The 17,697-nt window shown below is 42.8% G+C and overlaps 1 protein-coding gene across 1 annotated transcript in view; it reads left to right on the forward strand.

Moving 5' to 3' along the window:
• The window catches only part of SYDE2 (synapse defective Rho GTPase homolog 2), a 28,998-nt gene extending 17,590 nt beyond the window's left edge, over positions 1-11,408 (forward strand). Inside the window, exons 5-7 of the mRNA XM_074152458.1 lie at positions 5,179-5,360; positions 6,247-6,478; positions 10,906-11,408. Of these exons, the coding sequence (XP_074008559.1) occupies positions 5,179-5,360; positions 6,247-6,478; positions 10,906-11,408 (917 nt within the window). The remainder of the gene's footprint in view (positions 1-5,178; positions 5,361-6,246; positions 6,479-10,905) is intronic.
• Positions 11,409-17,697: the final 6,289 nt, after the last annotated feature.

Consider the following 17,697-nt stretch of genomic DNA (forward strand, 5'->3'; position numbering starts at 1 on the left):
AGGAGCCGAGGTCCCTGCGGCAGGTTAAACCTCTGCTGGTGGTTTGTATTGGAGCGGATCTTGGGAAAACTCGGTTGTGATCAGACGCATCTGTCGTGCTGATTGCTCTACAACATGTGATGCAAGGGCCATCTCGGATCAACCTGTTGTCCTCCCTTTCTGTTGAGATGTCAGGATTTTTGGAAACAGATTTCCCATCATCTCGTGCAGGTTAGTTCAAGCTGCAGGAACGTGCCTTCATTTGATCATCTGCTTCTTTTATAACGTAGTTAAACAGCAGCTTTCTCCTGCTCGCTGGAGTGGCTCTGTACTTGCTGTCACGCAGCAAGCTCCTGGCAAAGGTGGGAAGGACTGGGAGTACAGGACCAGGAGCTCTTATGAAGCCTGGCTCCATCTGCATCAGCATACATGAGCATTATTGCAGGAGTTGCACTGCACAACTAAAGCTGTTGAAGGTTTTTTTTGTTTACTTAAAAGTGGAACAGTTTTATAACTATTAATACTTGTTATGTAAACCAAAGTTGATCTAATTTCAGGCATCACTGAGTAAACCAATTGCTCCAGGAAATTAGGCAGGAGCATTCATTTCCTACATAGCCAGGGATGGAAAATGTAACAACAGTAGTCAGGCTATAAGTTTTCTGTGCCAAAGTTCTCTCTGTAACATCCAACATCCAACTGGATGGGACAGTCCTGCCCTGTTTGGTGGCTTATTTCATTTCAGTGTCTTGGGAATGAATTTTGTTCATTACACTTTATAATTACACAAAGCGGTATCAGAAGATATTGCTCGGTGACGTTTACTGAGTTCAATAAGCCTTTTGGTGCAGAACGTCCAGCTAGTCGGTTCCCTCTACTTGCCTCGGCTGCTCCCGCTGTTGGGTTCAGCGTTCCCCACCAGTGCCAGTGTTCCCAGCAGCAGAAACTTGTGTTTCGCTCTGATGGGATGCACCCTTTAAAAGGAGGAGGTGTACGGTGAAAGTAAATAGTATAAAAGATCTTTTAAACTGGGTGATTTTCTTCTCTTTACAAATAAATTAATGAGAAAAAGTGGTGATAATTTCTAAGATCAGATTGTTCCATGAAATTACTGAAGTCCTGTTTTCTTTGCAATTTTTACAAATGGACTTGGAAGTGGAGAAAGAAACCCCTCTGCTACTTTCTGCCAAACAGCAGAGCCTGTCTGATATTGACTCGTAAGCAGGCAAATGGCAAACTGCTGTTTGGTTGGTGTAAACTCTTGGCTCATGGAAAACTTTGCGAAGGTTTGGTTTTTTTAAATTTTGCAGTAATAAGAACAGCATTTCACTCCCGTGCTACAAGAAATCATTACAATGAAGCAGTATTTGCAGAAATGATCCAGGAATATAATGATCCATATAAAAAAGAACCTGCAACATTTCATGAGCATTCTGATCTTCTCGAGTACGTTGTGCGCTCAGAACCAACCAGAACTGGCTGAAACAGAAGTCTGGAACTGTCGGAGAGCTCGATACTGATGCAAAGCCCTGGAGGGGCAGCGGCGCAGTCTGACTGATCTTTGCATCATAAGTTGATGTGGTTAAATAGAAAAGTGTACATCATTTTTTTTCAATATATGTTGCTGCAAGCCCCATTGGTGACGGTGACCGTGCTGGTCCTGCTGGATTCTTGGTCCTTTTTTGGTCTGTACTACTGAAGGGTAATTTTTGGCATCCAGAATTTGTATTGTAAATGTGAAAAGACTACAGCCGTGGTGTCTGTCCTACAGGAAGACTACTGGGTATGCTTTTGTGTATGTTAATATTGCAAGAGATTACTTTCATACTGCTTTTCTAACAAGGAAAAAATGGTTTTAAGAAGTTACGTTAAGAAAATTTGAATTCTTTCCCCTGGTTCCCTTGCAGTTGTGCTGTGTGATTGCCATTAGTGCCTGTGTTAGTGTTGAAGGGACTGAGTGCAGGGGTCCTGCGTGAGCTGGGGGGAGCGGGGAGGAAAGGGGTGTTTGCACCCATAACTGCCACCGACCAAAAATACTGCCCACTCTCTAATTAATTGTAAACAGTGTGGTCTGGACTGAAAGGGGAACCTGCAATTTTTGCTGACAGACTTGAGGTACCCACAGTGCTTAGTACTAGGAATAAAAGAGCCCACAAAAGCTCTCTCATATACATTTAGGGAGCTGGGTTGAGAGGGAATGTTTCCCCTGAAGTGTTACTGCTGTGTTTGCAATGCTGAAGCTGATGCACATGATTCATACTTTTATAAGCCAAAACATGTGTTCCATAAAATATGAATCCTCAGCATAAATCTTGGCAGATTTGAAGAGAAGAGCCGCCTTCTGTCCTTTTTGAAATTTGAGTAGCTCTGCTTTTCCAAAAGATTTTTTTTTTTTTTTTTTTGACAGCTCTCCAAAGACTAAAGAATGAGCATTTAATGATTAAATCTTGACTGAGAAATACTCTTGGGATTGGCACAGGCTTACACACAATTAAGTGTGCTTGTGGCTCAAACTGAAGCGTGCAGCCAGTTTTCGGAACTGACCAGCAGTCCTGTTGTTGCCTCGCGTCTGTTCGCATCCATGTGAATTCATATCTCTGCATAAAGCATGCAATACTGTTAACAGTTCAGTGGGTCAGAAAAATGAGGAATTAATGAAGTGGATGGCAGTTTCTGCTCGCTGTCTAAATTTGTTGTGTGTGGTTGTGTCAAGGGGAACCTTGCTAGTGGGCTGGCAGCAGTGGGGAGCATAGATTCGTGGAAAAAATAACAGCAGCCTGTTACAGGGCTAATTTAGCCGAGTGAATAGGAAAAGGATTTAGAAAGGTCAAGGGGCATTCATGGCTCCCAAACTATCCTGTTATTCAGGGCTAAACAGGAGAAAGTCCTTTGGCAGGTGGTGGTCCTATGACTATGGATGCTATTACAGGAATTCCTACTAAATGATTATTAATAGACAGTTGTGAGTGTTTCAACAGTATAAGCTGATTTGATTATGACGTACCGTTTCCTACAGTAAGCTGATTCTGATTTCAGCCTCCCCCTCCAAAAAAAAAAAAAAAAGATCCTGATAAAAGTCAACATCTCTTGCTAGTGTTTTGCTTGTGGAAAAAGGAAAATATCCCAAGCTATGTTGTACAGCACGAGCCTCTGCCACGTTTGTCTCCTAAATATTTTAACGAGCTAATCCATGCATGGAACATGGCTATCTAAAATAAGGGGAAGAAATAAAATTTGATGGGGAGGGGGGAATATGAGTTAAGTTATTAAAAACTAGCCACTAGTGGAGCAATTACAGAAGTGGCATATTCTTTTTAAAGCAAACAAACAAAAAACTGAAAGCACCAGAGGGAATATTTTTTCAGGATGATACGTTGATGGTTGTTCTCATTTTTTTTATATTCCTGATGGGAGGTTCCCATTTTAGGCAGGCTGTTGGGTGCTGTGTGGTGGAGGTTTGTCTGGCTGCCCTGTGCCTTGTGCTGCACAGAGCGATGGGCTGGCAGCTCCGGGGGAAATGCTGCCTCAGTTACTGCTGCTCCTACAACATGGCTTGAGTAGCTGCATTACTGCTAGGTGCACTACTTTTTTTCTAAATTTATTTTAAAATAAAAATATTTATACAGGTAGAAGCTAACTTTTAGTTGCCTTCTGCATGTGAAAATGGCTATGATGGGGAAAATGTTAACTTTTATTCCCTGGTTTCTTGGGTTTTTTTAGAAACGACCTTAGAGCAGAGCCCACTGCTATACAGTTCAGTTTACAGTTACGTTATAAAGACTCAGTTTATAAAACCTGTTGCTTTGTTAAATAGCACAGTGTGATGGTATTTGCTGTGATTTGGGATTTTACAAGGCTATGAGGAGTGCGTGCTAAAAAAAATCTTCTAGCGTTCTAGCTTTGCCTTTTTAGAGGACATGCTGCTTTGTTAATTACAGTACTCTCTTTCAAATAGTTTTGTTTTTTTAATCCACTGTTTCTTCTTAACAAAGCGATCAGTTGTGATCTAGATAAAATGGGGAGATATTTGTGGCACAGAATGCATTTCTTAAGGAAAGTAAAAGCTGCTGGAGGCAGGCTTGTCTTGTTCAGTTCTCCGTGTCAGTCGTACTGGGTACGTCACTCCTGGGTAGCATCCTGCTTGTGTCCTTTCCAGGGGGGTGCTGTTAGAAGTCTTAATGTTTTGAGTTTTCTTAATTATAATTCTAACGATCACTAAAACCCCATTCATACTGACGTATTGGCCAGCTTTTAAAGCTAGCTTACAAGAATGCAAACGCTCAGTTCCTTCTTGTTTCTTTGCATCTGTGGAAGGAATAGATGTTTAATGAAGCGCTTGCCTGGTTGTTGCATCCCCCTAGAAGCAGCCTCTCCCCCAGCACATCCCCAGCTTCTGAAACGGTGCAGTGCGGCTCTGCAACTGGGAGGGCTCAGTGCAGGGCTGTTTTAGCCAGTGTCTCCTGTGGCTGTGGGTTATGTTTGTCACAGCAGAAGTGAGCAGTGTGCTGGGGGACACAGGGTACCCAGAGGCAGGGAGAAGTTGGTGTTTGCCTCTTGAGGACATCTGTTTGGTTTGTGCTCTGGTAGGTGAGAAAAAGCTGTGTGCTTTGCCAAACATGCCACTGGCACTGGAGTGTTTGCTCATAAACAGAACAATTAATTGCTGGTTGTATATGAAGGAGGAGGTGTCATCAGGCTGAAGACTTTGGTGTTTGTAGGACAGGAGGTGAACTGCTAAGAGCCCTTTCCTTGCCTCTCCCTCATCCTGATCTGGAGGGCGACCTGGAGAGATGCTCACCCTGCGCCTGGCGTACCCACTCTTGCGCATGCACCCCTCTTCCCTGCGTGCCGTGCACATTCCTCCCCTGGTTTGACTCCTTAGTTCACGATGAGTTGCCTTGTGTGGGCTTGAAGAAGCTGCTGTGACTGCAGGGACAAGGGATAAGTCCCCCCCCCGGCCTTGTGGGGACGTTGCAGAGATACCTCCTGCCTCATAGCTGACCCTGTGGGGATCCCTCATGTAACCATGGTTCCCTGTGCCCTTTTGCTCTCATCTTCCCATCCCTTGCTCACCACTGCGAGACATGGAGGATTTTCTCATGGGACTGGTGAAGCTGATGTACCTTAGTGCTCCCAAAAATCGCTGGAAAATGAATCTGCAGCTTGTTAAAGGCAGTTGTTCTTGTGTCTCTTGTGAAGGTGTCCTAAAGGACTATCTGCGAGAGCTGCCCTCTCCCCTGATAACCAAGCAGCTCTACGAAGCAGCGTTGGAGGCTATGGTGAAAAATCCCTTGAAAATGACAGCAAGCGGTTGCGAGAATGACCCGAGTGACTCCGAGCACACAGCAGCCCTTCTGGATTGCCTGCCAGATGTTGAGAAGGTGAGCAGTGTTAGCAGTTTCAAGTAAATTGCGTGCTTCAGAAAATAAAGGAACATGTTCACACCGGACATAAAATGTGTCAAAATGTGTACACCTGTTTCCTAAGTTAATGGCCCACTTGGATTTTTGATGCTCCAAGTCTTCGAAAATACTTCCATGCTGTGAATAATTGGACGGTCTGCATTGCTGGATTTATTCTAGTTTGCATTTTATATTGCCTCTATAAAACTGAATGAAAAGGTATGATCGCTACTTTCACGTTGTTAGATGAAAGATTATTCCCGTGTGGTGTCCTGCTCTACTTCTGTGGAGCTCTCTGACCTGTATGTCATAATTACACGGACAAATGGATTCCTCTTTCCTAAGCATGTGCAATAAAGTCTTCACTTCCCACGCTGTGCAGTGCAATGGAGCTCTGTGCCGTTACCGGCCACGTTCACCTCTGTAGAAAACCACAGGTAGCCCATGGCAGAGAGTGAGCGAGTGGGCTGCACGGTACTTGGAAGTTACCTGGAAGCTTGTTCTGATGCTGAGGTCATACTGAGGGTTTCTTTATTTTCTAATGTACTTGGATCATCTCTACTGCTGCTGCAGCTTCTCTCCCCTCTCTGATGTCCCCTTTCCACTGTGAGAAAACTCATCCATGTAAAACAGATCAGGTAAGAAAGAAGCTGAATTTTACCCGAAAGTCTGTCTAAACTAGTCTGCTTTGCTGTAGTCTAATACAGCTTTCCTAATTCAGCATTTAGGCGTTCCATGGATGGGTGTTGGTAGAAAAAAAAATAGCTGTCAGCCTTGATCTTATCCCTCTAGAGCAGCGATGTTAGGATGTCAACACCACCTTTGTCTAGTGTTTTGTTTCCAGAGTGGTATTTTGTTCTTATAGGCTACCCTGAAGATGCTGTTGGATCACCTGAAACTGGTGGCTTCTTACCACGAAGTAAATAAGATGACGTGCCAGAACTTAGCTGTATGTTTTGGGCCCGTGTTACTGAGCCAGAGGCAGGAGACCACCAACCATAACAACAGAGTCTTCACAGACTCGGAAGAGCTTGCTAGTGCCCTGGACTTCAAAAAACACATAGAGGTTCTTCACTATTTACTCCAGCTGTGGCCAGGTACTGTTTCATTAATCTGATGAAGGGAAAATGTCAAACCATTGCTGTATGTTTGCACTGTGTGACAGTGTACATTAATTCACAGGATGACCAAGCAGCACTGGAATTCTTAAAAAACAAGGTACTATGGTATCACCTGTTAATCTAAAGAATCATGACAATTTCATAATCTGCTCTTTGTATTCAGTCACTCTGTTTAATGGAAAGTTTGTTATTTTAACTGCTTTCTTACCAGATGTGAGAGTTTGAGTATAATATCAGAAGTGGTGAAGAGGGCTTTATGTGAGTAAAGACACTAGGAAAGACAAAGCCAGTGACAGTAAGGTTTCCACATCTGAATTAGGGAGCTTTGAGGGTGTTTCAATTTTGTGGTGGTTTGTTTTGTTTGTTTTTTTTTTAATCTGCTCTCCTGCTTTGATCATTCAGGGTTATCTGTGTATAGAATTCATTAGTAGGTTGGTCTCTCAGACACCTGAAATGTTGTTTTAATTCTGCCCTTGTAATTTGGCAGAGTTGGGAACACCCTTACAGGAAGAGCTGTGGAATTTCTAGTTGTTTGTGCAGAGCTTTGCCTAAGGAGAAATGTTTTTAAAACACAACACAGCGAAAACCCCAAACCAACCAAACAACAAAACCCAACCCAAAACATCTTAAGTACCTTTTAGCTCCCGCTTCCAAACTTAGGAGGTCATATGCTTTCGCACAATTTGGGGTCAATTCTCAATAAGAAGGGAGGTGATTCTAATCTTCCTAATAAACTACCGAAGTAGAAGTGAAGATGACTATTTCTGCTAAGATCTGCCTTTCAAATGGGAAATAATTGCACAGTGTTCACATTTCCCCTGGTATTCAGAGAGACATAAGCCTGTGGAACAGTCAGGATGACACCTGGAGCCTTGGGCTTCAGCCCGTGGTGAATTCCTGTGCGTTGCTGCTGCTGCTGAACCGCTGCCTTCTCTTGCACAAGCACTGCCTGAAGTCAGGAACAGATGAAGGTGTTGCAGATGTTCAGTTAAACAGGGGAAGTTTGAGGGTAATGCTGTGGAACAACTCAACATTGGATCTGATGGGTTTAGTTTTGTTCTCGGGTAGTGTTTGGCCAAGCAGTTGTTGAAAGCTGCCCAACCCTGCAGAGGATGGGTCCGTTGTGCTGTGCTGTGGTATCTTCCTCTTTCACAGTGGTCTGGCTAACGGTGTGGAGAACTGATCTCCTTGGTAACCTGAATAACTTAAGATCCACTTCTCAAATTTGAAGTGTAAACTTGCTGGGGAATTACAGATGCTGTGGCTGCATTTTGAGCTGACCAGGTGGACTCTGCTACTCTGTGTTCAGGATACAAAATACTCCTCAATTCATTCAAAGTGTTTGGGGAAAAGCTGTTGTTTGGTTTTTTTCTGTCATCTTCCCCCATTGCAAACATTCTAAAGAAAAATTGCCATTGCCAGCTAAGTGGTTCTTGAAACATTTTATTCTCCTGACATGTAAGCGTGAGTTGGCAAAGACCTGTATCTGGCCAATTGTATACATAATTAAAAAAAAAAAAAAGTGTCTGCATTTGTTGTCTATTCCTAGACACGAGGAATAAATGAATGTGTGCTAGCATGCAAAGTGCAGGGTAGGCACATGAACATGCAGTCTTTGTTTGATTATGAACTATTAATGCAATGTAAGGCGTATGATCTTGCTGTTAAAGGGGTTTTTATGATTATAAAATAGTATGGGAATCTACATTGTATTGTTATTACTCAGGTCACCTTAAACAGTCTCTGCTCTACTTAGTAATGCTTGTTGAATTTTTATCTAGAGACTTATTTTAGTTTTTTAAGGTGGGCTTTTTTGGGGGGGTCTTTCTTGTTTTGTTTATTATTTTAATTATGAGAGAGAATTTTTGGGGAAGGTTTAATCCTTTCATGGGTAGAACTATGAAGTGTCAGGACAAGTGAAGCAAATGCAAAAGAAGAGATCTGACTGTAAGCTGACGTGACCAGCACAGCGTAAATGCCAGGTTTCTGAACAGCCCATTAGGGTCTTTCCAGTGCTCGAACGTTTCGTGTGGTATATCAGATACTGATTAGTATAAAGAATATTCTGGGTGAGACAGTGATTTCAGCCCATAGTGGGCTACTTCTTCATTCCTCTTACAACAGTTCCCACCTGGGGAGTATCTCTAGGCTCCTTCCTAGTGCCACGGACCTTGCTGGCTGTGAATCGGGGCTTGTTGCTGCTGTGGGGGCTGCAGTGGTCAGCGAGCGCCTGCCCTGTCACTTGGTGACGGGAAAGATGAGTTTGGGGAAAAAGTCAGCGTGGACAACTAATGTACTGGAGGGAAAAAAACCCCAGCAAGTAGTCTCAGTTGTGTTGTCTGATTTCCTCCCCCTCGTAAGTCTGATAATAGTTTGCTTGCCTTAGACATTGCCGCTCTGCTCTGATTCTCAGCTGAGCGGGCGAGTTGCTTTCCAGCAGCTCAGGTGCAGGTGCTGAAAGAACGTCACCGGCTGGGCAGCTTGAAGACTTGAATGAAAATGGCAGCGCTCTCTACATATTTCTCTTTCTACACTCTGCTGACCTGATGGTGGCCATGCCCTGGAGTCACCTCCCGTGACAGCTGGCCCTGCGGCTGTAACAAGTACAGGCTGACCACGCTCTGGGTCAGCACCGCCGGGCAGCTGCCGGCTCTGCTCGCTGCAGCCTCAGGGGAACTTTCTCTGCCTGAAAATAAGAGCGAGAGGAGAGTTAGTTTGACAGACGGTGCAGCTTCATGATGGGTTTGAGGCTATTGAGGACACTTCTGCTTCCTTGTCAGCTGCAGCTGGGCAGCCCCAAAGCTGCTGACTGGCAAAATTATAAAGAAGCTTTTGGTCTGGTCAGTGAGCCAGCACAGGAGAGGTGGGAAACGTGGGTGGAGGAAGAGGGAGACCAAGAGCTGTTTGGGCAGCGAATCTTGCACAGGAGCTAATCACAAAACCCCAGGGATAGCTCCTGGCATGGCTGCTGTGGGAAACAGCAGGGAGGTGTAGCTCTGCCCATAGGAGTGTGCGTTGCTGTAAAGGGCACAGGAGTAGGGTGAGTAGTGGAGTTTTCCCTCACCTTGAAGAGCAAGCTGAACACTATCCCTCGTGCAGGACATTGTGCTGAAAGGGAGGTAAAAGGTAAATGCAGAGACGTGAGCAGGCGAACACCATACAGTGTAAACAGAACGGTTGGACCCAACAGAAGGCTCACAGTCTGGTCCCTTACACTTAATCTCCTGTAGATTGAGACAGTTTGATAATCAACATGTTGTGCAATACTTCAATTTCCGTATTTTTCCAACCGAAAACAAATAGTCCTTGTTCCTTTAAACCATGTAATACTGGCAAGTTATTGTTAACCCATGGCCCTTCATCTTAACGGAGCATAGTCTAAACAGAAGGGCTTTTGTTGTAGTAAGGGGGGGGGGAAGCAATGATAGTTATTGCACGTTACTGTGCAAGATGTAAAGTAAGACTGAAGTCCCCTAGGGAGACCTGTAATGAGGACCCAGAAGGAGAGGCATAGGGCACATCTCGGGACTGAGCCTTGTGCTTGTGTGTGAGGAGGCTAACGAGGAGTGGGTGAGATTGTGAACTGTGGGGGTTTGCTTGCACCACATTTTCAACACTGCATGCAAATAGAAAGTCTCTGCTTCCATTACAAGAGGTAATGGCCTGTTTGAAACAAAAAGAAGTTTTGCAGCTCAGACATTCCATAGGCCCAGGTCAGTAAAAATATTTGTGCTGTTTACTGTAGGAAGCCGGTAACAGCGGAGGACACTGTTAGTAACTTGTGCTGTATAATCCTGAGCTCAGGTAACACGACCATCAAACTTGTTTTGAGTGTACATCTGACACATGGTTGTGGCTGCTTAGAAAAATAATGCATAATGCAAATTAGCTTCTTTTAATAGCACAGAAAGCTAGGGAAAAAAGAGAAACACAAGAGTTCAACTCTTGGTGCGTCTTGAGCTACTCTAGGTGTTTCTCCGTGGTGGTATTTTTGTTGTGTTTTAACCTCTTTTGCTATGCCTGCTTTCTGTTACTCCTTTAGCCTGGACGAAGGGTGTGAGCTGAGCTGTTTGCTTTCCTTTGACCCAGAGCCAGATGGTGATTTAACTCATGCAGTGAATTTAATTGGTGCTCTGCGAAGTTCTACTTTTAGATAGGCTTCTCTTGTTGCAGTTTGAATCTGGCATGAATCCTCGAAACTGAGCTTTTACAGTAGTCTTTCTAATTATTTTATATCAAACAGCAGCAGAAGACACTAGTGGAATGTGTTGGCTGTGAGCTTGCATGTATTCATGCATGCTGTTAGCGTGTGACGTCGAGGGAGGAGAGTGGGCATTTGTCATGGACTTCCCTTGTTGCAGTACGGATTCAGCCCTCACTCTGGTTTAACTTCTCTCTTCTAGTACATCACTCGCCTGCCAAAGAGCCAGCACATCTGAATGCGTTTCCTGAGCACCCATCCTCCCTGAATTACCTGAGACCCAAGAGGCAGAGACCTCAGATGCTGAATCTGAGCGGTACCGAGATGTCTGGGGTGCTCAGACCAAGGCCAGCAGGTCTAGACAGCCCTTCGAGCAACCGCTACGCTGGAGACTGGAGTAGTTGTGGGGAGAACTACTTCTTAAACCCAAAAGACTGCCTGGGTGAAGCAGACTACGATGACGTCCCTTCGGAAGACACAGAGAGTGGGGATGACAGTGGCAAAGCCGAGGAGCCGGATGCCTCGGTCAGGCACCTGCAGCCCATCCCCAGAGAGGACACCTTTCAGAGCTACTTGACAATGCAAGCGATAGACTCGGCGGTGGACCACAGAGCAAACCTCAAAGACCTGCAGGAAAGTATTGATACTCTGATAGGAAACCTGGAAAGGGAACTCAACAAGAACAAGCTAAATATGAGTTATTAAATCTTGTCCTGCATGACACCTCCTCCTAGTGCCTCCGTGCCCTTCGCCGGGCTTCCCACAGCTGTGTGAGGAGAGATGGTGCCCTTGAACGCCCTGTGGTAAGGCCACAGCCCACCTTGTGTTAACAAATCTTAAGCCATTCCGTTACATTTCTGCCTTTTTGTTAAAAGAAGGTGTTGGGCTGATCCTGGTTTGGAGACAAACCTTAGAGACCGTGAGGTGATTCCACATAGTGGCATTTCTCCCTAAAGATACTATGCACTTAGGTGGTCTGGGCAATACCTGGCAGAAGATAAAGCAACATCTCTGCTGTTGGTGGCAGCAGAATGAACTCCTCATTCCTAGCTCCGGTACAGATGTTCCTCTTGGAAGAGGATGAACGCTGCTTGGCCTGAGTTTTGCAGCATGGACTTCAGATAGACTCATTTTACTATATATATGCAATGGCTGCTATGAAAAATGCTTTATATATATATATATATAATATTTATATATAAAGTTTTAATTGTACAAATATTAATGTATTCCTGTATTAACACTTTTCAATAATTATTTAAACAAGCAAAAATTAAATATTTTTCTAACCTTGTTTGTATATATCTATGTATAAATGAGCATGTGTCTGTAGCCACCTTTGGAAAGGAGAGGTCTCTCAGAGTTACGAAATGTCCCTGTTTCTAGGAAGACGCGTTCTGTGATGCCAGGATGAAGTTACCCCTTGCGTAACACAGCGTTCGATTTATGCACAGAAACACAGCCAGGGAGAAGGCAGGGTGAATGATTAATGTAAATGACCTTGTGTGTTGCAGGGGCATCAGTTTGCAGGTGTTGACTATTAACTCTCTCTCTCATGCCCACTACACTTTCTCTATTTTTGGGGTTTTTTTTTGTTTGGTTTTTTCCTCCATGTTTGTTTAATATATAAAGGTGGTCAGGAATGTATTTACTTTTCAAAAAATACTTCTGGTTTGTCTTTGTAACCTGTTACTTTCTTCTTGACATTTCAATACCTTTTTATTTTTTTCTCACCATAGTTTCATATATTTTTGTTGAGGTACCTTTGTCTGGCTGCTGGTAATTAGATGTGTTTGAGCCCTCTCTGAAGGGCTGTGGCTCTGGAGATGCAAGACTCAAATTCTGAACAAAGGCAGTTACTTTTTTCTCTGAGTCTTTTTTATTTTATTTTATTTTTTGAAAATAATCTCCCAAAAATGGAAACCTGATTTATTACATAAGGTTGAATGGCTTGGGTGATGTTACTCCTGGGGAGTTTGGGTGGGATTGCAGCTCCCTGTGACCTTGTCAGATTCATCTGTCACCATCTTCTCAGATCATCTTTTATCTTTAGTCATTTATGGTGAGCCATTCAGTATTTCATGTTAAGGAAACACATTCTTGGTTTAATTAAAAATAGTTACCAAATCGCACACAGATGTTTTCATAGTCCCTCTAAGCAAAAGGAAATAGAGAGTCGTTCTTTGTCCTCCCCAGGTCACCCCCAGTGAGGAAGGGGCGATTTGGGTGGGTGGGGGTGAGAGGGTTACATGTTTTGAGAGGTCAAACAGCAGGGTAGAACTTAATTCTCTTCATTTTTTTGGTACAATGTTGGCATCCTGACACGGCTTTCTGTTCACCCTGTGGGTAAGTGCTTTTCTGCTAACCCGTACTTCCTTATATTGCTTAATTGAAGAGTTATTTATTTACAGTAGCAAGAAATTAAGAATTGCTATGGCAAACTTCACCCCTCTTTTCTAAGGAATTCCTTTGGCATGGTTTCAAATGGTTTATTCAATCTCATTAATTTATTTTTTATAAGTGTTAAAAGATGCAAAACAATTATTGCAATATAATGATAATGTATGAAAATGTAAATTTAACCTGAAGCATTTATCAATAAATCGATGTATTTTTTTAAACTTTTATACCTACAGAATGTGCATACTTTTTAAACTATAAATTTAAATTCTAAATAAAATTTGAATTAAGAACAAAATTTGACTAAGCCTAGCTAGTGATTATTTAAACCTGTCAAAGCTGGTGGCACACATTTGTATTGGCTACACATGTTAATTAATTCCATAAAGCCATTTAGTTTCTCAGAAGATGTTTTGTTCTGTTGTCTTTTCTAGATTGACCCAGCATTTCAGTTACATAATTAAAAAAAAAAAACAAACAAACAAAAAAACCCCCAACAAACCAAACATTACTCAATTTAAAACCAAAAGGAATCATATTCTAAGGGAGTTGTCAAACCAGTGTTGTGGCAGCATTTCTTCTTTTATTGCAGGATCCTGATGCTGTTGAACATAGGTTGGCTTCTGCACTGGGTGTGTAGATATATTAGCACTAGCTAAAAGACATGTGCATTTAAAGTTATTTGATAAAGGGTATATGAAGTTTTCATTGTTTATAATAACGCAGATGATGTAAATGAGTTTTGAGGCTCAAAAGCCTTTTGAGTAAGTGCAGGCTTTTTCTAGAGGAAGGTTCTGTAACTTGGTGCAGCAGTGTACTGCTCTGTCAGCTCTAATATTTTAACCTTACAACAGGGGAAATTAATGACTTGATAATCTAATGAGTTAATTGAAAGATAGCAAAGTATTGCTGTTATTAAAATGAAACATTTTGCTGTTAATCTACTTAAACTTGTAGAACATGTTTTGTATCTTAGAAATTGTCTTTTAATGACACCTTTCCCAAGTGGTATTTTTGTTATATGTTGTACCTTATATATATATTTTTTTACAGGTGATATTATATTTTGTCTAATTATTTATATAATCTGATCAAGTTACATCCTTCTTAGGATTGTTACTGATCCATAAGGAAGAGGATTAGCATGGGAATTACCCTAATCTAGAAACACTAAATTGGAAGATTTAAAACAACCTACCTATACCAAAATAGTCATGAACTTTTTTTTTTTTTTTTTTTTTTTATAGGAGGGAGCAGACTTGGGCTGTGTGGGCTTTGCAGGGCAGAGCTGCTGGTGAACCCTGTGGGCACAGCCAGGGACTTCTCTCTACTAACCTTTGTTGTTGTCTGCTTGGTGTAACCAGGTTTGACATCAAGGGCAGCTCCTGTTCCACAGGTTAGAAGAGGTTAAATGCAGTGGGCAGAGCCTGCAGTTGAGTTCAGAGATCCGATGTCCTTGGAGCGTATGGACTTCCGTCAGGTGTGACCTCTGCTTCTCAGGTAAAGAAAACGGATGCAGCTGCTCTTAGAGAAACAGTTCCAAGACTTGCGCCAAAATCACATACAAACAAATTGCTATACCCAAGTATGGGCTTTTCCAGTGATTGCCACGTGCTGGGCTTGGTAGCCACCAGGAATCGTAGTTTGTAGTCACCAGGGAAAAGCAGAAATGCATCTTTAGGTCCTTGCAGTTCTTTGCAGCCAAATGTTAAGAATGTAATACACTTAAGGTGAGTTCAGGAATGGACTAGGCCCATCGGTAGAGTTTTAATCCATTGCTGGTTGTTCAAACAGGACTGTCCAGATGCTGTTTGGCTGATCCAGCTGCCACTGAATCGCTTCCAAACTAGCTAATTACAGGAATGTGCAAGAGATGGGTAGAGATTGTGTGGGATGTGGAGTAAAGGGGTGCAGCATGACCTTGGTCTGCCTTAAGCCGCTGGGGACCTATATCCTCAGAAATTTCAGATCTTTAGATCTGTCTTTCCCAAATGTGTAACATATGTAGATGATTATTAATGCACCGGGCAAGAAACATAGCTGCAGCTATTCAGATGTGTTCTAAAAATAGAGGGAAACATCCTCAACAGAAGTAGATATCCAGGGTTTTTACAGAATAAATCTGATAAGCCAGACACACATCTGGTATTTCTGCTGCTAGACCTTAACCCCTTCACCTTCCTCCCCATCCAGAGTTATAGGGTTTTCTTAACAGTAAAAAAGGTCTTTTGAAATTAGTCTTTATCTCAAATTATGGAGCCAGCAACAGCTGAAAGATGGCTATTTTGTGTGTGGGGAGGACTGGTGTTACACTTTAGTGTCACTATGATGCATTTGTTTTAAAATACCATCCTACACAATGAGTTAACAGTTTTCATTCTGACTGACTTTTTCAGAGCCATGCAGAAAACCCTATCATTTGCTAGGCAAAATTGACTTGCGGAACAGTCTGCCATGAGATACCACAAATCTTGACCCTACAGGTATTTGGACATCCGGGGTTGCATTAGAGAGGATAAAAGACCACAATGGGGTGTGTATAACTTCATGATTTTGGTGTTGTTTGGGAACAGAGATGAGGAGGAAAATGGCTCTCAGGAAGGCTACTCCATTTCCACTGGGGGATCCCTGCGGCTCCCCAGACTGCTTTGCTCTGGGGAGGGAGAGGGTCTGATCAGCAGAGCTCTGATCTGTTGCCTCGTCTTCACTGTTGGAAAAACCCAGCTGAAATCCACCTTTCTGGAATATTTTCTCAATCAAAACTCTCAAGAGTGCCCCTGTGGTGGGGCACAAGGCTCATGCTGAGGCTGCTGCCTCTTCTGGGTTGTAGTTACAGAGCTACAGTGGAGGGGAGACGGTTGGGCTTTCCAGGAAAGTCATGACCATGTGGTTGACTTTAATGTATATGTACTTTGCAGGTCTGTTAATCAAAAATCTGTGGAAGATGATCTGAGGTGGTGTTCTAACAAAGGACAGGCCTGATAACAGAGTGCTGAGCTTTTTAATTAGTCGGTTGTGGGACATTTACATATCCATATGGAGCGGGCTGTTGGTTAAATATTGATTTAGCTGCGAAGCTGTGTTCTCCTGGTGTTTGAGCTCTGACTGGAAACACCATGCTGCAGGTGGTAGGGACATGCTTGCTGAGTTTTCCTGGGTTTTAATTTAGAGGTAGTTTAATATGAGGAACAAAGAATATTACTATAATTAATTTAAACTTCAAATGAACAAACAAAAGACTGTTCTTGAAACCAAGTTCTATTCAGAGGCACCAAACCTATCTTAAATCTGACCAAAGTTCAGTTGAAGCGTTAAAGTACGTGATGGGGAGACCTTAGCTCTAGAAAATTGAAGAGGCCTGTTTTTAACACTACCTAGAACCAATTTGCAATGTTTATTTCGGGGCATAGGAGGCTCACACTGCTGTTTCGTATTTGGCTACGCTTTGCTCTAATGAAGCAGAGCACTGGGGCTGGCTATCGCTTGTCAGCCGAAGATCCTCTCTGCAAATCCCCCGTGTGTCAGTCATCTTTTGTGCTTTAGTGTCTACTGTGACCATAGGGACATTTGTTTGACAGGAGTCTGTGACCCTCAAACAGTTTGGTGAGTCATGGAAAGAGTGAACTCACCCGTATAGAGTTTAATCTCTCCTCTGATAGATTTAATTTCTGCTTGACAGGCTGTGCTCAGTTACATGGTGTCTGACCCGGCCATTGAAACGAGCAACCAGCAGAACACTGCTTATGAAAGAGTCGTCTCTGTGGTTGGAGGATGAACATTAATATTCATGAGCTGTTACTCATTTACACTGGTAAATATTAAAACTTCTGTATAACACCATTCAGCCTCTCAAGAGCACTTGTCTTTTGACAGAAATGCACACACTCAACAGCCATGGTGTGCTTGGTAAAAGCTGTTTGTTCTAAATAATACTGATTTCGAGGAACAATATATTTTAATGGCTTTGGTCTTCTGTTTGTAAGCATTTGCCAGGCTTAAGTAACAATCATTTTCTAATCTGATGATGACAAATAAAAGTGGTTCAGTCTGTGAAGTTTGAAGGGTTTATGCATAGCGTGGTCAGATCTGTGCTTTTGGTTCAGCAGCCCTTGAAACTTGTTCAGCAATGTATATGATCCCCCCCTAGTGTATCAAGGTATGGATTCAGCAGAGGTGCAAGGGGCTCCCCTATCATTTAAGTGTAGTGAGTAATACGTAGAAGACTTTATAGCATGGTGAATATTTGTTGTGGCTCCATTTAAGGGAACAGAACAAGGTTGCTGCTGTTGAGGGAGCATTGAAGTGAAGTGCATAAGCAGTGGCATTATATGATGCCATTTGAGCGTTGTGGCAATCTTCTTGGGATAGATCCTCTTGTAGCAGTGATGGCCACCTCTTTTCCCTGCTGTAATCCAGATGACTGCATATGCCATTTGGCCATGCTTGTGGAATTTGTAGTGGGTAAAGCTAGCTAATGATGGAAAAAATCTTTACTGTAAAAAAAAACCCTTGTTCCCATGCTTCATGAGCTGCAATGGCTCATTGATTTATAAGAACTACTCAGGGTCTGGTTTTGATCTTTAAATCCCTTAGG

Source organism: Numenius arquata, chromosome 8 (assembly GCF_964106895.1).
Source record: "Numenius arquata chromosome 8, bNumArq3.hap1.1, whole genome shotgun sequence".
NCBI lineage: Eukaryota > Metazoa > Chordata > Aves > Charadriiformes > Scolopacidae > Numenius > Numenius arquata.